Genomic DNA, 25,144 nt, shown 5'->3' with positions numbered 1-25,144 from the left:
TTTGGTCTTTGGTGTATTGGATGCATGAACTCAATAGAATATGCCAAGCGTGCTATTTTTTGAATCACTAAGCCTTCATTGATTTTTTCACAAGAAGGATTTTCAAGATAACATTTTTTTTCCTTATCTAATAAAGACATGCCCTTGCAAGTTGTAGCCAATTATATATTTTGACAGAAAACACGGTTCGGTCATTTCCCCGAAATTGTTTTCTTCTATAGCATGTTCTTCGAGTTAGGATCCGGTAAGCCTACGTCTATACGATTTTACGACCAAAAAAAACATTTCTAAAGAGTAAGAAACACACAAGTTGCTACTAACCTACCACTGCATCTATAAAATATGGAAAATAAAAAAAAGCGCTTTAACTTTCTAAAACTCATAAACTAAGGTAAAATAAGATAAACACACCACGTAAGTAGCAGTTGCTCTTAGGTGTGTATATATTAATTTTAGTGATGTCAATAAGAGTACACATTGAGTGGTAGGATATTACCAGCAGCCTAGCTTTATATTTGAATAATAAAAAAATTGTTGTTATAATACAAGTAAGCTTATTAGGAGAAGATTAGAAAGACAAAAAGGATGCTATAAGTCTAGTTCGAATAGAAGCTAAGTAGAGAATTCACTGAACCCTTTATGTTGTTGGTTTGGTTGTAATCCACTTAATGGTATTTGATTTTTAGTCCCCTAAGGCTCCTAGATATAATTCCCTTTGTCACAGATTATATAATATCCCTCTGAATGAGATTCACTTTCAAGGGAAGTTTATATACAATCATCATCTCTACCACAAATATTTTTTTCCGACGGTGTTTGTTTACCAAAATTCAGATTAGTCTCATGAGTTACTAGAGTCAGATAAATAATGATGCCTCGAAATCTGACATGTAGAGAACCGATGACTGCACAAAAGAAAACCAATATCTGATTAGATTGAACCCTTTTTTTTTTTCAACGTTTGGTTATGATAAAAAATGCGTACCCTAAGTCTAAAATCTAAATCTAAATGATGGTTTCACTGGACGACTCATATTCGCCGGCACGTAAGGAGGAACCGGTGACGTCATTAAAACTGTTGACTGACTCATGCAATGAAATCAAATCAACATTTGCCTGTTTGTGACAAATGTGGGCTTTTCATAGGAGAAAGGGATACAAAGATAATGGGGTGGGTGGAATTTATCATAATGTCATCGCTCATTCATGCCTATCTCCATCTTATTCCAGAAACGGTACACGTTCTTGCTTGGTGTGAACACAAAGCAACATATTGGTTTGTAACACATATACACATCCGCATTAGGGGTGAGCAAACGAAATTGATTCATTTTAAAAGATTAAAAGCATATACTATTGAAATACACCAATCCATCCTGTTTCTAGGCATTTGACAAGCCTACACATATGGGTTTGTTTAGCACTAAAAAATTGCAGCATTACCAGTAACATTACTAACATGTTTCCAAGACTTTACCCCACTTTTGTGCTGGTGAATGGTTCACCGATTCCCCCTTTGATCAGTCGTCAAATCTCCAACCTGAAAAACACAGCGAAATGATAATGTCATAACATAATGATTATAACGTCATAACAAAGTAAAAACTATTAAAAGGAGAAGCCAATAGAATTAGAAGTCGAATGCTTTTAGTCACGAAAGATGTATCAATGGTTGGTGTTAATAGGCAGACAATCAAAGAGGACAAGAGTTTGAGTTTGAGATTTAATCATTTGTTAAGACAACCAACGATACGAATTCTAGTGTCTGAAGGAGCATAACCCTTGGATAGGTGTCGGCCATCAATAGTGAAATTTGTTATAATGGGCAATGAAAATGATATCACTATAAAATGGGTCCTAAGAGAGCAACAGAGGGAAATGGGAAGTAACTATTTGAACTAAAGGAAACGCAAAACTAGAAGATACGCATCCACTATAAGCATGTATTCGTCGGGTTTCTTCTATAAGGCTATTGCATGAATGCTGAAGTAATTATTATAAACCATTTGTGAGGTGTAAAAAGTATTTCGACTTTTACAGGTGTTCCCTTTTGTTAGTAAATGCTCCTACAATGGGATAATTGGTCCAAATGTGACAGAACGAAAGCAGTACATGATTCCAGAATATGTCCCCGACAAGTGTAAAATTTATGCTTTGTGCAATTATATAGGAGATTGAAGTCCAAAATGCAATTCCATAATTATTATAATCGATATGCAGAATGAAAGCGAGTAAATTTTAGCTTTAACCTGTAAATCATGGGGGATTTCGGAAGACAATCAGACATTTAAATGAGTTGCGCCTTTTTAAGGTCGGACACAACTCCTCTGTCTTGGCTACCCCTTTCATTGTAAACCACCTGCAAACGTAGCACATGAAGAATAACTCAATTGTGCTGATGGAAAACAAAACCACTAATATGTTTTTCCGATTTTTCTGTCATGCACCATACCTTATCAATGATCCCGTATTCAACAGCCTCACTGGGACTAAAATATTTAGGGCGTTTCATATCAGCTTCAATCTGCTCCGGGGATTTACCGATATGCTTTGAATACAGCTTGACCTTGAGCACAACAATACATAGAACAGAGACACACCTTTTCAGATATGTTTTATGATAAAAAGGTGAAAAGTATCGGAAAGAGAATGATAGCATGATTCCAGATTCGCTAGCAAGCACATACAGTTAAAGGCTAGTTGATGCATATTAATATGTCTGCAAGTATACACCCTGCCTACATGTTACATATATTTATATTTCCCCATATCTCATATACAACTAGACACTATTGCATAATGAAGATCAAACTAAGATATTCTATGTACATCACAAGGGTCAACACTTATTTCACTACTATGTGAACTTATATCAAGTTCATCTTCTCACCATTTCTGTCTTTATGTGCTTGATTTCTTTCCTTGCAATTTCAACATCGGTTGCTTGGCCTTGAAATCGAGCAATGGGCTACAAAGTTAACATACAAGAGAAAATATATGGATGAGTAAAAGATGCTTGAACAGAAATTAGGAATCATAAGCCTTAGTTTCTTCTAACTCGAATAAGAAATACAAAAATCTTCTATGGAAGGGAAAAGACGCCACCTAAGATTTAAAAGAATGATCAGAAAAGAACCTGCTTTATCATAATAGTTGACGAGGGCAACGCAGAGCGATTTCCTTTTGCACCAGCAGTCAGAAGCAACGCAGCTTCACCCCAAGCATTCCCGACGCAAAGAGTAAAGATTGGTGGTTTGACATACCTGAAGTCAACGAAAAGATAAGAGTTCATTGGTGCATGGATAACTGGTTGGTCTCCCAAAAATAGGCATGATATGAAAACTGTCTCCAAGTGCAATTTTAAATATTTGGGAAGGCAGTTTCATGATTCAAGTCCAGTTACCAGCACTATTAGGGAAAACATAAGTGAAAGAAGAAAGTAGTAGAAAAGGAATGAAGATTAATTACCCCATGACATCATAGATTGCAAAAGCCTCAGTATCATAGCCTAACTTTTCACCATTCTGAAATGGGAGAAGTAAATTCTCTTAAAACATTTTAAATAAATAGGTAATGATTTGTAGACTTTTCATCACTCATTTGAAACAAACCACAACTTCAATTCTACAATTCAGCATGCGTTGATAATATGAAGGGCGTTCCATATGGAAGCCTACCTTGGTTGTCCCTGTCGAGTTTATGTAAAGGTAAATAGGCTTTTCCTCGTCTTCATACTGAAGGTAAAGAAACTCTGCGAGTATCAACTCAGTAACTGAAGGTACAAGAGACATTCCCAAATATACAATTCGGTTTTTGAACAAATATGATGCCAAATCAGGGGGAGGTTGTTCGTGTGCACTTCCCTTTGAGAAAGGTATAACCTGTTGATAAGAGGGAAGCACGATGATAAGAATCAAAGAAAAAGAAAAGGCTCACCAACAGTGAATTGATCAACCATAAATTTCAGCACAACTAAGATTAGAGAAGACAGAGAAACTGTATGTGAAGAATACAAAAGCCTCCATATCCTCTATGACAATTGACAGCCAAGGATCCTGATCATAATCAGAGAACTTGATGCATACTGTAAGTAGCACACACTAAAAGAAACCTCTGCCACATAATAAGTGACAAATACTCAACTTCTTCTTTACCAGGCAATCATATAACATATAATTTCTATCAATAAACATGTACCATCTCCTATCAATAAACAACAGTAATATATGAGCATTCTTTAATATCTGACTACATATATCTAGAGTCCCTCTAAACCACAGATATCGCTGGTTCAAAACTAAGTAACAACAGCTGGTCGAAGTACGAACGACCAATACAATACAATCTCTGGAAATACACAAGCATAGAAGCACACATCTCAGAATATAAATGAATGAACATTCTCCCCCCCCTCCCCCCCCCCACTTTGCAATCTAATTCCCTATATCTAGAGTCACTCTAATCAATTGGTTCTAAACTAAGGAACAACAATTGGTGTCTCAACCAATACAATTTCTGGGAATTCACAACCACGGGAGCATAGAGCAGAAATATCAGCTACAGCCACGAAAACCTAAGAGTGGAGACCTCAGCTAATCAAGAAACGATGTGAAGAGTATAGAAAATTTAAGTACCATAGTGACAACTCCGCGCTTAGGTTTGGAGCTGGACAAATTTAACGGATTAAGCGATTGCGAATGAAGCTTAGCGCCGTAAAAGTCACTAGAGATGCTTCCTCCGGTATACGGCGAGAGAAAGCCATTAGAGAGAGAAGCTCTGAGAGACGAGGAAGAAGAAAATCTCGCTTTAGATCTCAGGTTACGTGTAGAAGACGGGATTATCGCTGACGTACGAGCTCGGAGCGTTGTGAAGCTCGTCGCAGTCGCTGCTGCTACCTCCATTTTTTCCCTTGTTGCAGAGAGAGAGAGAGTGGCCGATAGACCCCGACATTATCAGAGAGAGAGTGATCTGAATCAATTCGGGCTTCATAACATTATTAATGGGCTCAACAATAACTCAATAAGCCCACTAGTTTTAGTTTTTTTTTTTTTTTTTTTTTTTTTTTTTTTTTCCAATAACTTTATTATTAAGATTCACAAGCAATATCATTGTTTACATCAGTAATCAGAAAATTTGGACAGAAAGAATACAACATATATGGATTATTATGAACTGTCGCCGCTTTTGGTAAGAGATCTTCGCATATGTTCTGTTCTCTATGATTGAAGGTGAATTTGATGGAATCAAACGCTCAACACCATTGCTTTATTGTATGGATATGGTGTTGTAATCTCGGAGTTCTTGTATTGCCATTGATTAATTGTATGACAGTAGAATTGTCCCCAGTGAACTCCACGTTTTGAAATCCTAACGCCTATGATGATTGTATTGCCTCTAAGAGTGTTGTACATTATGCTTCTTGTATTGTAGGACGTCCTTGAAATTTGCCCATTCCGCCTTCAAGAAAGATATCTGAAGAATTCTGAATTAGCCATCCTAAGCTAGAGACACAGTCACCTTCATGATGAGAGCAATCGTAATTGCACTTCACCCATCCATAGTCTAGTGGCTTCCATTTTTGGCGCCAAGGTTGAAATTGTTGCCTAGTAGGATTCAGATCCACTAGATGAGTTTTAGTATTCCGCCATTCTTCTGTATCAAGCTTCACATGTTTTGTCGTATCATTGTGCTCAGTCGCTTTCCTGTTGATTTCCAATTTATTTTGGCTTTTCCAGATGTGCCACATTATCCAGAAGGGGAGTGTTTGATTAAGCTTTGGAATATTGGTGTCTCCATGGAGTTGTAACAGGTATCAGAGTTTATCTTCTATTGGAAGATTTTTGTTACCGAGGACATGCGTAGGTATACCAGCTGATCGCCATATTGGAATGACGTGGGGGCATGAGAAAAAAATATGTTCACTGGTTTCCAGATCATCAAAACATTGAGAGCAATACGAGTTTAACTAGTATATTCCTTCTTCTTAAGTTGTTTGCGACTCCAACTGCTCTGGAAGCAATACGCCATAGGAAATGCTTGAGCTTGGGTGTTATATACAGTTTCCATATTCCTTTAGCAATATCAGGGTTAGTAGCCAACAGAGCTTTTGGTGTGTTGTCGCCCCTTGCCAAGGATAAGGCCTGCCAGTATCCTGATTTGACAGTGTACTGTCCATCTTTGGAACAACTACAGAGATAATCATCTGCTGTTGGCGTTGAAGGGAGATATATATTGTGTATCAGGTAATGATCCCTAGGATCAATAAGCCTTTGTATCTCCATATCATCCCACTGTGGAGAAGACTCATGGATTAATAGCTTAACACTCTTCTCCATATCATTCTCATTAATCAATCTGGGCGGTCTAGGAGGATTTGTTGGAAGCCAAGGGTCGACTCCCATCTTGGTGTTGTTCCCATCTCCAATATTAAATTGAACTCCGGTGGCCAGCAGGTCTCGTCCAAATCTAAGAGAATTCCAACCATATGATGGTTTGTGTCCTTTTGTCGCGGAGAAAAAAAATCCATCTTCGAAATATCTTGCTTTGAGTAGACGATAGACAAGGCTATCTGGTCTCTTCATAATTTTCCAGATATGGTTAGCAAGAAGTGCTTGGTTAGAGAGCTTAAAATCGCGAAATCCGAGGCCACCTGTGTCCTTTGAGGTGATTAGTTTTTTCCAAGCCACCCATGAGAGTTTCCGTTTATCCCGTGTAGATCCCGACCAAAAGTTTGCTATTAATCTATCTAGCTCTGAGCACAATTCGGCAGGAAGCTGGAAGCAATTCATCGAGTAGACCGGCATAGCGTATGCCACGACCTTAATGAAAACCTCTTTACCCGCCTATGATAAGAATTTATTCTGCCAGCCATCAGTCCGGTTCTAGACCTGGGTGTGTATATATTGCAGCATCTGTTTATTTTTTTTCCTTCCAAATTGTTCTGGTAGTCCTACGTATTTGCCACCTCCTCCAATATTTGGTATGTGCAATGTATGTTTAATACGCTCTCTTGTATGATGGTAGACTCTGCTCCCAAATGTTATTGAGGACTTGTCGAAGTTGATTATCTGTCCGGAGGCTTCCCCATATTCATTGAATATCTTGAGTAGATTGACACTATTTCGGTGATCCGCCTTTAAGAAGAATAAGGATTCATCAGCAAATAAGAGATGGGAAACTTTTGGTCCTCCATTACTTATTTGAATTCCTTGGATTGTCCTAGTCCGTGTAGCTTATATCATTAAAGAGCTTAGAATATCAACACTTAAAATAAACAAGGAGGGAGATAACGGGTCACTTTGACGTTATCTCCCTCCTTGTCCTGAAGAATCCATAAGGACTTCCATTAACAGAGAAGGAAACAGAACGTACACATGCCATTATCTATTTTATCCATTGAAGAGCGAAGCCTTTCTTAACTAATACCTCTTCTAAAAATGTCCACTCAATGCGATCATATGCCTTACTGATGTCAGTTTTCACAACCATATATGAGTTAGCACAACGTTTACGAACCCTTAGTGAGAGGAGTACTTCATGAGCGATCATAACATTATCAATGATGTAATGTCCTGGAATGAAGGCTATTTGGCTTTCTGAGACAATTCCAGATAAGACATTCTTCAATCTCTTAGTTAGTTTTGGATATAATCTTATAGGTAACATTGTAGAGGCTTATGGGGCGGAAGTCCTTCATTGTTTTAGGCTCCGTAATCTTGGGGATGAGAGACAGGTTAGTGTGGTTCCAATCTACTTGCATTTCGCCTGTAAGAAAGAAGTGTCTAACTTCGTGAATGATGGCAGGGCCTACAATATGCCAATAATGTTGATAAAATGCAGCATTGAATCCATCAGGGCTAGGAGCTCTCGTCCCACCAATAGAGAATATTGCTGTTTTAATTTCCTCCGTTTTGATCTTCGATAATAAAGTAGCATTCATCTCCTCTGTTACAACATGTTGAATATTAAGAACGACAATGGAGGGAGCAGATTGAGTACTACTAGAGAAGAGATCACTGAAGTAGGTTATGGCCTCTGAAGCTATATCCTTATTCCTGTAGATCGAGGTATCATGTGGGTCTTGGACTAAAGTTATGCGGTTTCGTGCAATTCTGTTTTTTGTTATAGCATGAAAGAAGCGGGTATTGCGGTCTCCATGATTTAACCATAAGTTCCTACTCTTCAGATGCTAGAACTTTTCTTCATCGCGATATGAATTGGCCAACAAGCGTAGTAGGTCATAGATCTGAGCAAGGGTAACAGAGGTATCGGTATGTGCAACATCAAGCTTTTGGGTTAACTCTTTTATCCGAATAGCCGAATTAGTTCCATTGTTCCTTTTTCAGGCAAATAATTCTCTTCTACAATACCTGATTCTCTCATATAAAGAAAGATGTTGTGTGTCTATACCATTCCAGCTTTGTTCGACCACACTTTCAATATCAGGATTTGTACACAATCGTGTATCAAACTGACTTAACACCAATATCAGTTGTTCGTCTAATCTTATTGATGGCTGGGCGATGATCATATTCTACCATTTCGAGGTAGACGACTTCAGAGGCTGGATAAGTAGCTTTCCACTGGTCATTAGCCATTGCACGGTCAAGCCAACACAACATGATATGCTTTCGTTTCTTCCCCGCCTAAGTCATGTTAAATCCTTGGAAAGGAAGGTCGGAAACTTTGCACATATTAACCACGTTCCTGAAATCTGTGAGGCTCCAATTTTCTCGAACTCTTCCACCTCTTTGTCATGCTTATGTAAGATTTCTTTAAAATCACCACACATCAACCATGGACCATTTCTATTGACTGCAATTCGTTGTAATCGTTCCCAAAGAAAATGTCTCAGTTTACGAATTGGGTGACCATAGACACAAGAGAAGTAAAAGGAAACTTCTTTATTATTGATTTTGTAGTCGATGATTTTCTCATCAACTTCATAAAAACATACAGAAATAGTCTTTTTCGAAAGTAAAGCTAGACCACACCCAATACCCAACGGAGATACACACTCAATATAGTCATAATCTAACTGAGCAGCAACATCGCGGATGACATCATCGGGATTCTTCCTTTCAACTAGAAAGAATAGGTCCGAGGAATAAGTTGTCTTAATCCCTTTTAGGCGTTGAACTACCAGGGACCCTTTCAAGCCCCGGTAGTTCCAAAAGCTTGTATTCATGGCAGCTCCAGTGGATTATGGCTCACCGTACCTTCACCATTGGTATTTGGGTTGGTCGGAGTTCCTCTCCTTGTACCTCTTGGTGCTTGCTCGGGTGTGTCCTTTGGAATCAGAAACCAGTTACAAACCTCTAGAACTTAAGACTGACGGATATTACGCTTCGCATAGCATTGTTAAGTCTGTCGCATGTCACTGTAAACCAGAGGGAATTCAGGCTGTTCTGAAGAGGTTGATGCCTCTGTTTTCCTCTTCTTGGATGCATTTGGATTACCTTCTGCGTCAGTTGACGCCGAGCTTATTTGGCGGATGGGTGTCGGTGCCTCAGGATGTTGGACGTCGTAGCCTTCTGGGTTGTAGTCGGGATCATCATCATCCTACTCTGGTGGCGGCGGAGGAGGGTGAATGCCAGAGGGACAATTAGAGACATCATGGGTCAGCATCCCACAAAGCGAGCAGAAATTCTGGAGTTTTTCGTAACAAAATTTCAAGATACAATTCATGTCTCCAAACTGAAATTGACGTTGGAAGTGGAGTGGGGTCTCAATGTTCCACAATAGTCGTACCCGAACGCCATCGACCATTACTGCATCGTCACTGCTGAACTCTGTTTCAATGAAGTGACCCAAGGATTCTCCGATGTATGTAATCATTCGGAGAGTGAGGAAATGGACTGGAATTCCTCTGATTTGGACCCAAAACGGAATTGTCTTTAGATCAATATCAGTATGCGTTGGGTTCCAGATTTGGGTCACACATATCCAATCATTAAAGACCAAGGTCCCCGGGTTACAATCGCCGACATTGATTCCTCTGATTGGAATAAGAATTGAATTTTCTTATTCTCCAAGATCCGCCCGTAACATCGTCAGACAACGCCCCACAGCCTGGGCAGAGTGGTAAGCGGAGCATGAAGGTTTTGCTTACGGAGATTGAATGGCTTCACAATCAGACTAAATCGAGTCTCTCAAATCGCTTCTTCATACAAATCCCCTCTCTCTCATTTTTTGAAAGCCATCACTAGTTTTAGTTTTTTTTTCTCTGGAAATTTTTTGGTTTTTTCCGATTTTAATAGAAACCAAATCAAACTGGAGTAAAACTGAGATTCCCATTTTTCAAAAAAGTATACTCCCTCTGTTCCACAATATATGATGTTTTGAGGAAGTTTTTTTGTTTCATAATATAAGATGTTTTCAAGTTTTTGTGTAACTTTTAGATTAGTTTAATACTATATATTATGCCGTCTTGTTTATAATTGGTTGGACTTTTTTAAAGTAGTTATTTTTTAATATGCTGCTTTTACTCAAAACATCCTATATTTTGAAATGGAGTGAGTATAATTTTATGAGGCTACCAAACAAAAACATCTACTGGCCACTTCAGAGAATCATATGTCGTATTCTGTTTTTCCTCAGATTTTTTATAAACATGAACAAATAGAGAAAGCATTGAACATGAATCGTTCGACTAATTCCCAGCAAAAATGTGATCACTTCACTTAATCGTCTTCATCATTATCAGTAAGTAGGATTGTTTTATGAATCTATATATAACTTTTTTTTGCATATTGTATGAAACTAATCAGAACTTTGTTATTTGTGTTGATAACTTCAAAAAAAGGTCTTGTTAAAGCTTCAGAAAGCGTTGATGGGTTTTGTTCAGCGCCTTCGATTGTTGAATCATATGAGAAGACGAAACCCAATTATTGGTAAGCAACAAATCCAACTCTCTCTCACACCTCCAAGGTTTTTATATGTTTCCTTTACATCACTCGTCTTTAGCTTCGTATCATTAAAGTTTGATCCTTTTGTAAGTTAAGTTCTATTACTTTTTTGTGGTCGATTCTGCGAGGTCTTAGTGAATAGGGTTGATTTTGAATTCTAGTTAGAGAGATTAAGTTATTGAAAAGTTAGGATTACTTGAATTAGTGTTTAATCTGAGAAGGTTTATGGCTCATGCCTTGCGAAAATCTCTTAACTTTTTCTCAATTAGGTGCTGACATAGAATTATAGTAGCCATGGAAGCATTCAAGTTTCAGTTATGTGGATTGAGATTAATCATCTCTTTCTGATAGTTGTCATTTTGTGTATTCATATGGGATTTCTGATAACTTGTGTAATTGATAATTCTGCTTTTGGATCTTCGTTATGTTTTTTTAAGCATAAATGTTTTGATTCTGTTGTTTTGTAGACTTGCCTGGTTTCACAAGAAGTGTATACAAATGAGATCATGCGTTGATAACACCGGAAAGTCATGTATTCAACCCTTTACCTGACTGGTACATTACATAACACTATTTTATTTACAATACTTTTCTTCATCTTGTAGTTACTAGAGTCTGCAAGTTTTGCACTTATTTGTTTGTTTCTCAAATTTGCAAGAGAAACACATTAGGGGCATATTTGATCACACCGACAACAGGTTCCCATTTTGTTATGTACTTGCAAAAATGAAAGGTTTGGAACCAATTTATTCTCACAAACGATGAACATCAAGTTCTTGGGATTATTTTCTTATATTCTTCCATAATAGAGTTACTCTTGAGATGTCAATGTAATCTTTTAGGAACTAGCTTTGTGTCCTTGAGTGCGATGCTACACCAATCTCATTGTTATTAGAAGAATTCCTTGTTCTTGTTCTTATTAGTCGAGTGATTAAGGATTGAAGGATTTGCGGTATTATAAAGGTCAACTCGTAGGAATTGCTGGCATCTAGCTGAATTAATTGTCTCTTGCAGAAATGTCAAGTTCAAGTTTGCCTCCACAAGACAAAGAGCGGTATTGTTACTTATATGAGCTCTCTCTTTAACATATGCTTGTACTTATGATCACCTGCTTATTAATTCCTTTCAATATTTTAATTTTTTTTTCAAGTCTTGTATTTGTGGTTGAGGGTGCTCATTAGGAATATACCTACCAATCTTGTTAAGATAACTGATGTATATAGTCTGAGAGATGCCCCAAGATTGACGCTTACCACACTCATGGAGAGAAAAGTACGCTCATGTTGACTAGAGCCTTCAGAGAGAATAAATGACAAAGACATGTGTCAAAAAAACAACCAAAACATCAATCTTTCCTTATATGATATATATTCTCAAACCTTTGGACATAAGTTAGACTGACAAACGCGGCAATTGACATGAAAGACACACTCAACGTCACCGGAAAAACAAAGCATGTTGCAATTGGGACCAAGACACTTGACAAACTTCAAAAGAGGTAAAACACAAAAATTGTCAGAAGTTAAGAGAAACAAGAACGAAAAGAAAAGCTCTGGGTGAGGAAAAATTACCTTCTTATCAATCATGAATGAATAAGTTACAATATCACTGTAAAGACGTCTACTGGAGTGTCCAAGATAGAACACACATGTGTGATGGCACAAAATCAATTTCTCATGTTTATCAAAATCTGGCAAATTTTCCCCCATTTTGTCACTGTGGAGCTGCCTACAACAATACCTGGGCTCGTACGCCAACTACTAAGTATTGTTGGACATGGGCTGCGCCTAATATGCAACTCGGCCCAACAAGACTCATTAATTGTGATTTCGGCCCGACAAAATTGGGAAATCCGCGTTGGAAACCCTAGGGAGACCTATAAAGGAAGCAACATTTATTGGGATCACCATCTTGACCCCTAGACATGACCCGGAGAGCAATACTTTGCATCGTTATTTGTTATTGTTTTCTGTGTAATTCGTTTCCACTCTCTAGCTCGTCATTATTAGCTTGTTAGTTCTCCTGTGAACAGACGAGCTCGATCTTTGACTTTCTGTTAGTGACGACCTCATGTTTTCTCGTTAGTAAAAGAACTAGCTTCACTCTTTCCCTGAAACCTTATTTACTTAGCATTGTAAAATCCCCAGTACAAACAATCGGCGCCCACCGTGGGGCTAGAGTAGAGCGCTTCTTTTTGACGAATCAAGACCGACGGTCCGCATTTGCACGAAGATACAAGACTCATGACGAACTCTAATGAAGATCTCAACATCACGTCCGAACAGACAACAGAGCAACGATGGGGGCAAACAAGAACACGCATTGTCCCGCCTCTACCTTCCACGACGACCTCAATCAAAGGCTCCTTGCCGAACAACACAACCTCTCCGACAGTGCCCGACGCGCCCTCTGAACCTCTCGTCGCTGCACACGCCGAGCCTGGGCTTGTCGCAGAACAACAGGTCACCAACACTGCTGCTCTCCCAAACGTCTTGCCCACAACACGAAGGAGCGAACTCGACGACCTGATATAATTCATACTCGATCGACTCGACGACCAAGAAGTGCGTGTATAATCGTAGGATCCGTCGATAGACGCAGCAGAGAGGAGCCAACTGACAAGCAGCGGGACAGCCGGGACCGGCGGAGCGGGAGTCCCGTGACTCCAACAAGCCGAGCCGACAGTCTGACGGAGATCTCTAGGACGAAATCATACGGTGTTTAGAGACGATGGTCCATGAACTCTCCTCAAGAGTCCACCGAGCAACGAGGTCCGCTCCCAATCTTGATTGAATGCTCGAGGAACTCCAACGCTCGCCGGATCTCCCGTGTTCGCGTTCGTTACGTTAACAAGTTTAAGTTTATCCCATACAACGGATTGGATGATCCATAACTATTTTTAACTTCAATGAGCTTTGCAATTAGCCGAGCTCATTTCAGCGAAGAAGAAAACAAAGTTAGCTGCTGCCAGTTGTTTGTCGAGAATTTAGTCCATGAAGCTTTAGGATGGTTCGCCCGGCTTCCGCCGAACTTGATAGGAAGCTATCACGAACTCACCACCGCTTTTCTCCAGCATCACTCTACGTTTATGATTAGAGGTGCCTCGAATGCTGATTTTTGGAATATGTTCCAGCAGAATGACGAATCGCTTAGGAACTTTATGGAAAGGTTCAAAAGGATCGTTTCGAAGCTTTCAATAGCCGACGATACGACAATCTCTGCCCCTTGTAATGCTCTTGCTCACAGATCCCAATTTAGGGAAAACATCATAATCCACGAGCCTTTGACTTTGGACGATGCATTGCACCGCGCAAACAAATACATCGAGGAAGACGAAGTAAGGGCATCAAGAGCAAGCTGTCAAGAGTGCCGCACTCTCTAGTCCGTCTTGCTCGAGCGACGACAAATAGCAGCCCACAAGAACAAAAATCTGAGTAAGCGGTACGACACTACCCTCGCGCCACAACACAGAACCTGCCCCTGCACCAACCATTAAAAGAAACCTCGAGCCGCCTGAAGATGCAAACGCTCCAGCCCCGCGCCGATGAATTAATATGATCATGGGCGGTCTGTTCAATCAAAGCTTATCGGCGGTGACTGGAGGTTAAACGGGAGTGGTTAGCTCAAAGTACGCAGCCTACAACAAACTCGATCGTATTTACTGAGGATGACACAGCAGGTCTAACTGGACCGCACAACGACCCACTGGTGGTCGAGATGGAAATTGGGGAAAGCATGGTCACTAAAATCTTGATCGACACAGGCAGCTCGGTCAACGTTATTTTTATGGATGTGCTCATCCAAATGGAGGTTGACCTGCAGACGGTCGAGCACGATGTCCAACCTATCACCGGATTCGATGGTGACACGATTATGACGGTGGGCACGATCCTGCTACCGGTCTATGTTGGCGGAATGATGCATTGCATCAATTTTGCTATCGTCGACAAGCCGATCGTGTACAATGTCATTCTCGGCACGCCCTGGCTGCATAAAATGAAAGCAGTGGCATTGACTTACCATTAATGCTTATAAATTCCCGACCTCTAGGGGAATATTTACACTACAAGAAGATCCACTGGTAGCGAGAACCTACTTCATTATCGAACGACAGTAACGCAACGCCCGGACGTTCGCCATAGCGGACTCAGCTGAGCGGCATGACCTTTCCGATGCAACTTGTTGCGTGGGGATCGGTGCCGACCTGCCACACTTCATTAAGGACAAGCTCGTGAAGTTCCTATGTCAAAACGCCACAACCTTCGCATGGAACATGAGCAACATGACTAGAATCGATCCCAGCATAACCTGCCACGAGCTAAACGTGGATCCGACATTAAAGCCAATCAAACAAAAACGACTAAAGCTCGGTATAGAGCGCACTACCGCCGTCAACGAGGAAGTCAAAAAATTACTCGATGCTGGATCCATTAGAGAGGTTGAGTACCCCGACTGGTTAAACAATCCGGTTGTAGTAAAGAAAAAGAACGACAAATGGCGGGTGTGCATCGATTTCACTGATCTCTACAAGGCGTGCCCGAAGGATAGTTTCCCCCTACCACGAATAGACCAACTAGTCAAGGCAACCGTGAGGAACGAACTTCTATCGTTCTTGGATGCATACTCAGGGTATAACCAGATTATGATGCATAATTATGCATAATTCGTTGCCTTGCGGATAGCGGGGAGTAGACTTGCTAAAGCGAATTCTCAACTTCGCACAGAAACCTTCAAATTGCAGTGAAGTGATCTGCGTGCCATTATCGGTGACAATCTCAAGTATTTTTTGAAGAATTTGCATAATTATGCATCATAATCTGATTATACCCCGAGTATGCATCCGTGAACGATAGAAGTTCGTTCCCCATGGTTGCCTTGAATAGTTGGTCGATTCGCGGAAGGAGGAAGTTATCCTTCGGGCACGCCTTGTTAAGATCAGTGAAATCGACGCACACACGCCATTTGCCGTTCTTTTTCTTTACCACTACTGGATTGCTTAACCAGTCGGGGTACTAAACCTCTCTAATGGATCCAGCATCGAGCAACTTTATGACTTCCTCGTTGACAGCGGTAGTGCGCTCTGGAACGAGCTTTTGTCGCTTTTGTTTGATTGGCTTGAATGTCTGATCCAAGTTGAGCTCGTGGCAGGTTATGCTAAGGTCGATTCCAGTCATGTTGATCATGTTCCATGCGAAGGTTGTGGCGTTCTGACACATGAACTTCACGAGCTTGTCCTTAATGAACTGTGGCAGGTCGGCACCGATCCCCACGCAACAAGTTGCGTCGGAAGGGTCATGCCGCTCAGGTGAGTTCGATATGGCAAACATCTGGGCGTTGCGTTGCTGTCGTTCGATAATGAAGCAGGTTCTCGCTACCAGTGGATCCCCTCGTAGCGTAAATATTCTTCTAGTAGTCAGGAACTTTAAGTCCTGATGATAAGTCGATGCCACTGCTTTCATAGTATGCAGCCAACACGTGCCGAGAATGACATTGTACACGATCGGCTTGTCGACAATAGCAAAATTGATGCAATGCATCGTTCCGCAAACATAGACGGTAGCATGATCATGCCCACCGTCATAACCGTGTCACCATCAAATCCGGTGAAAGGTTGGACATCGTGCTCGACTGTCCCCAGGTCAACCTCCACTTGGATGAGCACATCCTTAAAAATAACGTTGCCCGAGCTGCCTATGTCGAATAAGATTTTATTGACCACGCTTTCACCAATTTCCATCTCGACCAGCAGCGGATCGTTGTGCGGCCCAGTTAGACCCGCTGTGTCAACCTTAGTAAATATGATCGGATCAGAGTTTGTCGTAGGCTGCGTACTTTGAGCTAACCACTCCCGTTTAACCTCCAGTCTCCGTCAGTAAGCTTTGATTGAACGGACCGAGTATCGGTAGGTCGCCAGACTGCCCATGATCATATTAATTTGTCGGCGCGGGTTGGAGCGTTTGCATCTTCAACCGGCTTGGGTTTTCTTTTAAAGGTTGGCGATGTGGGCAGAGGCAGGGGCATGGTCTCGGTTCCGTGTTGTGGCGTGGGGTATTGTCGTACCGCTAACTTGGATTTTCGTTGTCGGTGTTAAAGAAGTGGTTGTCCTTGTGGGCTGCTATTTGTCGTCGCTCGAGGTTGACGTTGATTTGGCCCTCTTTCAATTTGTCGAGCAAGACGGACTAGAGAGTGCGGCACTCTTCTGTTGAATGTCCTGCTCGTTTGTGATACTCACAATACTTGTTTCCACCTTTACCCGATGGGTCCCGGACCCACTTGTTATTCCAAGGTTTTGATGAGGACGCTTGGGGATTTTGGTTGCTAACAGCGAATGCTTGAACTTTCTTTCCTTTTTCTAATTTATCAGAATACTCTTTGTCAAGTGTTGCCGAGGCTCGTGATGCTCGTCCTGCACCTTCTCTTTTCTTTTGGCCGATTTGGAGGTCGGCGGTTCTGGAAGGCTTGCACTTGATGCCTTCTCTTCGTCTATCTCGATGTATTTGTTAGCGCGGTGCAATACATGGTCCAAAGACAGAGGCTCGTGGATTATGATATCTTCCCTAAATCGAGATCCGTGAGCAAGAGTGTTACAAAGGGCAAAGATTGCCATATCGTCGGCCATTGAAAGCTTCGAAACGATCCTTTGGAACCTTTCCATAAAGTCCCGGAGTGATTCGTCGTTCTGCTGGAACATATTCTAGAGATCAGCATTTGAGGCACCTCTAATCAAAAATGTAGAGCGATGCAGGAGAAAGGCGGTGGTAAGTTCATGATAGCTTCCTATCGAGTTCGGTGGAAGCCGGGCGAACCATCCTAAAGCTTTATGGGCTAAATTCTCGACAAACAATTGGCAGCAGCCAACTTCGTATTCTTCTTCGCTGAAATGAGCTCGACTAATTGCAAAACTCATAAAGTTAAAAAATGGTTTCGGATCATCCAATCTGTTGTATGGGATAAACTTGAACTTGTTCACATAACGGACGCGAACGTGGGAGATCCTTGCCGTAAACGGCGAGCGTTAGACTTCCTCGTACACTCGATCAAGATGGGGGGCGCTCGTTGCTCGGTGGACTCTTGAGGAGAGTTCATGGACCATCGTCTTTAAACGCTGTATGGTTTCGTCCTTGAGATCTCCGTTAGACTGTCGGCTCGGCAGTGTTGAAGACGGGGACTCCTACTCTGCCGGCCCCGGCTGTCCCGCTGCTCGTCAATTGGCTCCTCTCTGCTGCGTTTGTTGACGGATCCTACGATTATAGATGCGGGGCGGCGTCTGTGGCTCTCGTATCGATCTTCCACAGATAGCTGCGGAGGGGGAGGAGGATTCTCGTTTTGATCGGCAGGATTGCTCTCATTTCGGTGCTCGCTCCTCCTGCGCTGGAGCCTGCTGATCTGATTCTGGGAGGCCTCCTGTGCAGCTGCAATCGCCTTGAGCCGTTCGTTTGTTCGCACTTCTTGGCAGTCGAGTCGATCGAGTATGGCTTGCATCAGGCCGTCGAGTCCGCTCCTTCGTGTTGTGGGCAAGGCGTTTGGGAGAGCAGCGGTGTTGGTGACTAGTTGTTCTGCGACAAGTCCAGGCTCAGCGTGTGCAGCGACAAGAGGTTCAGAGGGTGCGTCGGACGTTGTCGGAGAGGTTGCGTTGTTCGGCAGGGAGCCTTCGATTAAGGTCGTTGTAGAGGCGGGACAATGCGTGTTCTTTTACGCCCCCCATCGTTGCTCTGTTGTCTGTTCGGACGTGATGTTGAGATCTTCACTGGAGTTCGTCATGGGTCTTGAATCTTTGTGAAAATGCAGATCGTTGGTCTTGATTCGTCAAAAAGAAGCGCTCTACTCTAGCCCCACAGTGGGCGCCAATGATACTATAACTGATTGTAGCCTAATACTTAGTAGGCTGCTCTACAATGATACTATAACTGATTCATTCATAATTGATAAGAATGTAATCTTTTTTCACTCGGAGCTTTTCTTTTGTTCTTGTTTCTCTTAACTTCTGACAATTTTTGTGTTTTACCTCTTTTGAAGTTTGTCAAGTGTCCTGGTCCCAACTGCAACATGCTTTGTTTTTCCGGTGACGTTGAGTGTCTCTTTCATGTCAATTGCCGCGTTTGTCAGTCCACCTTCTGTCCAAAGGTTTGAGAATATATATCATATAAGGAAATGCAAAACTAGAAGATACGCATCCACTATAAGCATGTATTCGTCGGGTTTCTTCTATAAGGCTATTGCATGAATGCTAAAGTAATTATTATAAACCATTTGTGAGGTGTAAAAAGTATTTCAACTTGTACAGGTGTTCCTCTTTGCTAGTAAATGCTCCTACAATGGGATAATTGGTCCAAATGTGACAGAAGGAAAGCAGTACATTCCAGAATATGTTCCTGACATGTGTAAACTTTATGCTTTGTGTAATTATATAGGAGATTAAAGTCCAAAAAGCAATTCCATCATCATTATAATCGATATGCAGAATGAAAGCGAGCAAATTTTAGCTTTCACCTGTTAATCATGGGGGATTCTGGAAGACAATCTGACATTTAAATGAGTTGTGCGTTATTAAGGTCGGACACAACTCCTCTGTCTTGGCTGCCCCTTTCATTGTAAACCACCTGCAAACGTAGCACATGAAGAATAATTCAATTGTGCAGATGGAAAACAAAACCACTAATATGTTTTTCCGATTTTTCTGTCATTTACCGTACCTTATCAATGATCCCGTATTCAACAGCCTCACTGGGACTAAAATATTTAGGGCGTTTCATATCAGCTTCAATATGCTCCGGGGATTTACCAATATGCTTTGAATACAGCTTGACCTTGTGCACAACAATACATAGAACAGAGACGCACCATTTCAGATAAGTTTTACGATTAAAAAAAATTCAAAAGTATCGGAAAGAGAATGATAGCATGATTTTAGATTCGCTAGCAAGCACATACAGTTACTGGCTAGTTGATGCATATTAAGATGTCTGCTAGTATACATCCATTGCCTACAGGTTACACGTATTTATATTTCCCCGTGTAGAAGACGGGATTATCGCTGACGTACGAGCTCGGAGCGTTGTGAAGCTCGTCGCAGTCGCTGCTGCTACCTCCATTTTTTCCTTTGTTGCAGAGAGAGAAAGAGAGAGAGTGGCCGATAGACCCCGAAACGATAACGAAGATCTGTATCAGTTCGGGCTTCATAATATCATTAATGGGCTCAACAATAAGCCCAATAGATTTTTTCCTGGAACAATTCTGGTTTGTCGATCGAACCAAATCAAACCGGACTAAAACCGAGATTCCCATTTTTCGAAAAGTATATAATTTTTATGAGGCTACCAAACAAAACAATCTACTGGCCACTTCAGAGAATCTTCTGTCGTGTTCTGTTTTTTTTTTCTCTTTAGATTTTTATAAACATGAATGAATAGAGAGAGCATTGAACCTGAATCGTTCCACTAATTCTCAGAAAAAATGCGATCACTTCACTTAATCGTCTTCATCATTATCAGTAAGTAAGAATCTTTTACGATTCTTCATATGTCTGTTTTGAGCATACTGTGTGAAACTAATCAGAACTTTCTTATTTGTGTTTATCACCTTCGTAAAGGACTTGTTAAAGCTTCGGAAAGCGACGATGGGTTTTGTTCAGCGCCTTCGATTGTTGAATCAGATGAGAAGACGAAACCCATTTATTGGAAAGCAACAAATCCAACTCTCTCTCCTTCACACCTCCAAGGTTTTATATCTTTCCTTAAAGCACTCGTCTCTAGCTTCGTGTCATGAAAGTTTGATCCTTTTGTTGGTTAAGTTCTATTACTTTTATGTTAGGTCGATTCTGCGAGGTCTTAGTGAATAGGGTTGATTTTGATTTCTAGTTAGAGACTTAGAGAGATTAAGTTATTGAAAAGTTAGGATTACTTGAATTAGTGTTTAATCTGAGAGGGTTTCTGGCTCATGCCTTGCAAAAAGCTCTTAACTGTTGCTCAATTATGTGCTGACATAGAATTATAGAAGCCATGGAAGCATTCAAGTTTCAGTTCTGGGGAGTGTGGATTAAGATTAATCGTCTCTTTCTGATAGTTGTTATTTTGTGTATTCAGATGGGATTTCTGATAACTTGTGTAATTGAGAATTCTGCATTTGGATCTTCGTCATGTTTTTTTAAGCAGAAATGTTTTGATTATGTTGTTTTGTAGACTTGCCTGGTTTCACAAGAAGTGTATACAAACGAGATCATGCGTTGATAACACCGGAAAGTCATGTATACAGCCCTTTACCTGACTGGTACATTACATAACACTCTTTTATTTTCCATACTTTTCTTCTTCATCTTGTAGTTACTAGAGTCTGCAAGTTTTGCACTTATTTGTTTGTTTCTCAAATTTACAGGACAAACACATTAGGGGCATATTTGATCACACCGGCAACGGGTTCCCATTTTGTTATGTACTTGGCAAAAATGAAAGGTTTGGAACCAATTTATTCTCACAAACGATGAACATCAAGTTCTTGGGATTATTTTCTTATATTCTTCCATAATAGAGTTACTCTTGAGATGTCAATGTAATCTTTTAGGAACTAGCTTTGTGTCCTTGAGTGCGCTGCTACACCAATCTCATTCTTATTAGAAGAATCCCTTGTTCTTGTTCTTATTAGTCGAGTCATTAAGGTCTTAAGGATTTGCGGTATTATAAAGGTCTACTCGTAGGAATTGGTGGCATCTAGCTGATTTTATTGTCTCTTGCAGAAATGTCAAGTTCAAGTTTGCCTCCGCAAGACATAGAGCGGTATTGTAACTTATATGAGCTCTCTCTTTGACATACGCTTATTACACTTATGATCTACACCCTGCTTATTAACTCCTTCCAATATTTTAAATTTTCTTCAAGTCTTGTATTCGTGGTCGAGGGTGCTGTGACACTCACTAACACATCCACTTCTTCAAAAAAATTGACGGTATGATTTGTATTAGAATAATTTACCGAAATATTCTTCCGGTTACATCGTTTCTACCCAGCTTTGATGGTGAATGCTTGCAAGATTTCTCCACTAGTTTCTTCATTTTTGCTGATAATCCTATTTTTCCTGTAGGTTGATTCATATGCATACCTACCTCCAAACTTTTATCATTCCTTGAACTGTGTTGAGTCTGCAACACTTGTTGTCTTCGAGCGAAGGTTGTTCTCCTGCCCCTTAATATGACAAGGAATTTCAGGTTTTGCTTCAGTTTATAACTTTAAAACTCCTCTTATACTGCTACATCTCTAGGTATGAACATCTTGGAAGTCACACAACAGAGCTTATCGTTGGCTCCACAGACAAGCAACCACTACTCGAGACTCCTGGCGAGGTAAGTGTGCAAAAGTTCTCCACTTTCCTCAGAATGCATCTAAAATCTTTCAACTTACATTGTTATACAAGTTCTAGATCCTACATCAGTCATCTCTGAAGATCTTTGTTACTATTACAGGTTTTTGAACTGCGGAAACTTCTTCCGATGTCCCTTGCTTATGACTTCAACATCCATGTAAGCACTTTTCTTGATCGAATTAATCCTTTCGCTTTTTTAGACGTCTAAACTTAACTACCGTTGTGCCTGTCATATGCAGATCATGGATTTTCAGCCTGGAGAGTTTCTCAATGTTAAGGTACAGAACTGTATAGCTCCAATGCTTCATTACCATATGGATCTTGATACCATCCGTGGCTCGTGATTTCCTTTCTCTTGTTATTTTTCTATTTCAATTCAGTCTTCTCATATTATTTTGCAATGTTAATAGGAAGTTCATTATAACCAACACGGTTTGTTGCTTCTGGAGGGCCAAGGCATTTATCGTTTGGGAGATAACTGGTACGCTACGCTGTACTAATAAATTAAAAGTGTGGATATATAACTTCCATAAATACACACATGCACAACCAAGATAATTAGTTTTGTGCAACGGTCATGTAATGTGATCAGAAGCATTTTACCAAAATAAAGCTGCTACCACAGCTACATCCCACTGACGATACAACTTGAGTTTCTCTTTGAATATGTGATCTTCTCTTTGAATAGGTATCCAGTTCAGGCTGGTGATGTCATATGGATGGCTCCTTTTGTTCCTCAATGGTAAGAGACTGCACACAACTCGAGTTTCTACTCTGTTTCAAAAAATTCTCAAACGTTTGCTAGATTCAAACTTTCTCTTGGTACTGTGTCTTGACTACCTGAAAGATCATTGGACCACACTTTCTCAGATAGTATTCGTTGTGTCAGGTATGCTGCACTTGGAAAGACGAGATCTCGATATCTGCTGTACAAAGATGTGAATCGGAATCCATTGTGATCAAAGATCTTATAGGACTTGGTGGGAAGTTTGATAGGATCAAGAAGATTTCTGTGTAAAAAGAAGGTTCTTTGCAGTAAAAGCCAGAACCTTGTTGTTTAGCTTTGTCTTAAAAGCCTCATGTCTACTCTTAACTACTAGCTACTCGAGTCTTACTTGTATTGGACAAAAAAAACTATTTAGAATTCCATATCTTTGTTTCAGCAACTGGGATTACTCTAGTCTACATGATCTGTATTTGCCTTGCCTCTAGTGCAATAGTGTCGACACCTTATTTTACGTACCAACATTATTTTACAGTCTCACTGAATATTTACCACCATAGTGTTATAGCACTAATCAAAGGTATATATGTATGTCCATAGTCAAACTTGATAACAAATCTTTTTCTATACTAGGTCCCAATTTTATTTGATTCTTCATAAAAACTATTAATACAATCTTTCTTGATAAGATCAATCGATATAACTTTGATGGGAGAATTATTTAAAACGTAGTCCACCACCAGAACAGCCGCCACTTCCACCACCAAAGGTTCACCACCCTTCCCTTTTATCCTCACCGACGGTGACTCTTGATGAGGTCACCACATCCCCTTTTCCTAAACAGGAATATTATGATGAGTCTACTTGTCTTTACTCGTCCTAATTAAGCTCTTCCTCTCTTTATCTCTCACTCACTACCTTTTTATAATTTACTTTCTCTAAAGCTATAACTAGTGGTCTCGACATAAGTCCATGGTTCCCACTTATGCAATAATTTAACACAAGTGTTTTGTGAATGCGTTTATGTATATGTATGTAGTCTTTAATTAAAACCTTAATTTGTGAGAGACAATTAAAAATACGAAAAAGGTAGCCTATAATTTGGAATGGCCCAAAGATTGTTTGATTAATTAGTTCATAATTAATAAACATGTTCTCCATAAAACAAACTTCTTTACAAGAATTTGTAACCTAAACATGTTCTCCATATTTGGGTGCTAGTGTCATCGACTTGGGGTTGAGAATGACTGTATTATACTATTAAACATGTGTAATAAACTAGGTAGAACCCAAATATGTTTCATGAGGAATTAGAGACACTAGAGTCTCTAATGTTATCAACGTCTCCTTTCTTCCAAAAGTTAAGATAATTCGATTATTACACCTAATCTACCTATGTATATCTTTTGACTGAATTTTAATTTCTACTCACCGGCACTAATATATCATTGTAGAGCAGCCTCTAGTGGTAAAACACAGGGTAGAATCTTGAACTAGGTCAACAGCAAAGCTAGTCATTCACGCAAGTGAGTGACACACGCATGGCCACAAGAGGGGTTAGCAAGGTAAGCTACATCACTGTCTTCAAGGAGACATAGAGTGCATTGGCTCTCAGTGGACTGAACAGAAAACTGAACAGAAAACGTACGGTCCGACGTCAAGAGCGGTTTGAGGGAGAAGATGGAGTTGTTCAATCAAAACTCTTTCGTCATCTCTACAAAAACAAAAAGTGAGAAAGCTGAGATCTACACAAAGCGAATCAACCAGGTAACAAACAGGTCCAGGGGAAAAATAAGAAGCAAAAACATTGGCCGCAGCGAAATCTGTCAAAAACACACACACAATAATAACACAAAATTGATAATCAACAAAGACAGACAAAGTGATAGGTTTTACAAGAATTTGTAACCTAAACATGTTCTCCATATTTGGGTGCTAGTGTCATCGACTTGGGGTTGAGAATGACTGTATTATACTATTATACATGTGTAATAAACTAGCTAGAACCCAAATATGTTTCATGAGGAATTAGATACACTAGAGTCTCTAATGTTATCAACGTCTCCTTTCTTCCAAAAGTTCAGATAATTCGATTATTACACATAATCTACCTATGTATATCTTTTGACTGAATTTTAATTTCTACTTAACGGCACTAATA

General features: G+C 40.3%; 5 protein-coding genes and 1 pseudogene across 5 annotated transcripts; 2 read left to right on the top strand and 4 right to left on the bottom strand.

Moving 5' to 3' along the window:
- Positions 1-1,309: 1,309 nt before the first annotated feature.
- LOC147936001 (ATP-dependent Clp protease proteolytic subunit-related protein 4, chloroplastic-like) lies at positions 1,310-4,970 on the bottom strand. Its single transcript, XM_087469083.1, has 8 exons — positions 4,635-4,970; positions 3,678-3,881; positions 3,469-3,524; positions 3,137-3,263; positions 2,891-2,968; positions 2,453-2,566; positions 2,250-2,359; positions 1,310-1,540 (listed from the first exon to the last, which is right to left on the bottom strand). The coding sequence occupies exons 1-7, from the start codon at positions 4,899-4,901 to the stop codon at positions 2,288-2,290; spliced, it is 918 nt and encodes a 305-aa protein (XP_087325209.1). The 5' UTR covers positions 4,902-4,970; the 3' UTR covers positions 1,310-1,540; positions 2,250-2,287.
- Positions 4,971-5,410: 440 nt separating this feature from the next.
- LOC147936000 (uncharacterized) lies at positions 5,411-5,746 on the bottom strand. The gene has a single exon (XM_087468552.1). It carries the CDS (start codon positions 5,744-5,746, stop codon positions 5,411-5,413), a length of 336 nt encoding a protein of 111 aa, XP_087324678.1.
- A 190-nt stretch (positions 5,747-5,936) lies between these two features.
- LOC109126841 (uncharacterized) lies at positions 5,937-8,597 on the bottom strand. The gene is made up of 6 exons (XM_019230712.2): positions 8,476-8,597; positions 8,196-8,336; positions 7,765-8,054; positions 7,426-7,595; positions 6,954-7,133; positions 5,937-6,842 (listed from the first exon to the last, which is right to left on the bottom strand). Exons 1-6 carry the CDS (start codon positions 8,595-8,597, stop codon positions 5,937-5,939), a joined length of 1,809 nt encoding a protein of 602 aa, XP_019086257.2.
- Positions 8,598-9,360: 763 nt separating this feature from the next.
- LOC147935999 (uncharacterized) lies at positions 9,361-12,616 on the bottom strand (annotated as a pseudogene).
- Positions 12,617-14,624: 2,008 nt separating this feature from the next.
- LOC147935998 (uncharacterized) lies at positions 14,625-14,933 on the top strand. The gene has a single exon (XM_087468551.1). It carries the CDS (start codon positions 14,625-14,627, stop codon positions 14,931-14,933), a length of 309 nt encoding a protein of 102 aa, XP_087324677.1.
- Positions 14,934-20,226: 5,293 nt separating this feature from the next.
- LOC104718647 ((S)-ureidoglycine aminohydrolase) lies at positions 20,227-23,425 on the top strand. The gene is made up of 13 exons (XM_010436427.3): positions 20,227-20,397; positions 20,497-20,625; positions 21,086-21,173; positions 21,279-21,355; positions 21,637-21,676; positions 21,779-21,845; positions 21,981-22,066; positions 22,158-22,239; positions 22,360-22,416; positions 22,499-22,537; positions 22,670-22,740; positions 22,948-23,001; positions 23,149-23,425. Exons 1-13 carry the CDS (start codon positions 20,361-20,363, stop codon positions 23,216-23,218), a joined length of 897 nt encoding a protein of 298 aa, XP_010434729.1. The 5' UTR covers positions 20,227-20,360; the 3' UTR covers positions 23,219-23,425.
- The last annotated feature ends 1,719 nt before the right edge of the window (positions 23,426-25,144 follow it).

This window comes from Camelina sativa, chromosome 10 (genome assembly GCF_030686135.1).
Source record: "Camelina sativa cultivar CO46 ecotype springtype chromosome 10, ASM3068613v1".
In the NCBI taxonomy this organism is placed as follows: domain Eukaryota; kingdom Viridiplantae; phylum Streptophyta; class Magnoliopsida; order Brassicales; family Brassicaceae; genus Camelina; species Camelina sativa.
This window is presented reverse-complemented; position numbering and strand designations above follow the sequence as displayed.

Bases quoted from the DNA above. Each gene is read 5' to 3' on its own strand.
- LOC147936001 (XM_087469083.1), bottom strand. From the start codon at position 4,901: ATGGAGGTAGCAGCAGCGACTGCGACGAGCTTCACAACGCTCCGAGCT. The intron at 3,882-4,634 runs GTACTTAAATTT...TCTTATCAACAG, and splicing joins AGCGCGGAGTTGTCACTATG to GTTATACCTTTCTCAAAGGG. The intron at 2,360-2,452 runs GTATGGTGCATG...CTACGTTTGCAG, and splicing joins AATACGGGATCATTGATAAG to GTGGTTTACAATGAAAGGGG.
- LOC147936000 (XM_087468552.1), bottom strand. From the start codon at position 5,746: ATGTGGCACATCTGGAAAAGCCAAAATAAATTGGAAATCAACAGGAAA.
- LOC109126841 (XM_019230712.2), bottom strand. From the start codon at position 8,597: ATGGCTAATGACCAGTGGAAAGCTACTTATCCAGCCTCTGAAGTCGTC. The intron at 8,337-8,475 runs GTCAGTTTGATA...TGCCTGAAAAAG, and splicing joins ACAACTGATATTGGTGTTAA to GAACAATGGAACTAATTCGG. The intron at 7,134-7,425 runs GTATTAGTTAAG...TTCTTCTTAAAG, and splicing joins AGTGGACATTTTTAGAAGAG to GCGGATCACCGAAATAGTGT.
- LOC147935998 (XM_087468551.1), top strand. From the start codon at position 14,625: ATGGAAATTGGGGAAAGCATGGTCACTAAAATCTTGATCGACACAGGC.
- LOC104718647 (XM_010436427.3), top strand. From the start codon at position 20,361: ATGCGATCACTTCACTTAATCGTCTTCATCATTATCA. The intron at 21,677-21,778 runs GTATTGTAACTT...ATTTTCTTCAAG, and splicing joins CCTCCGCAAGACATAGAGCG to TCTTGTATTCGTGGTCGAGG. The intron at 22,067-22,157 runs GTTGTTCTCCTG...CTACATCTCTAG, and splicing joins CTTGTTGTCTTCGAGCGAAG to GTATGAACATCTTGGAAGTC.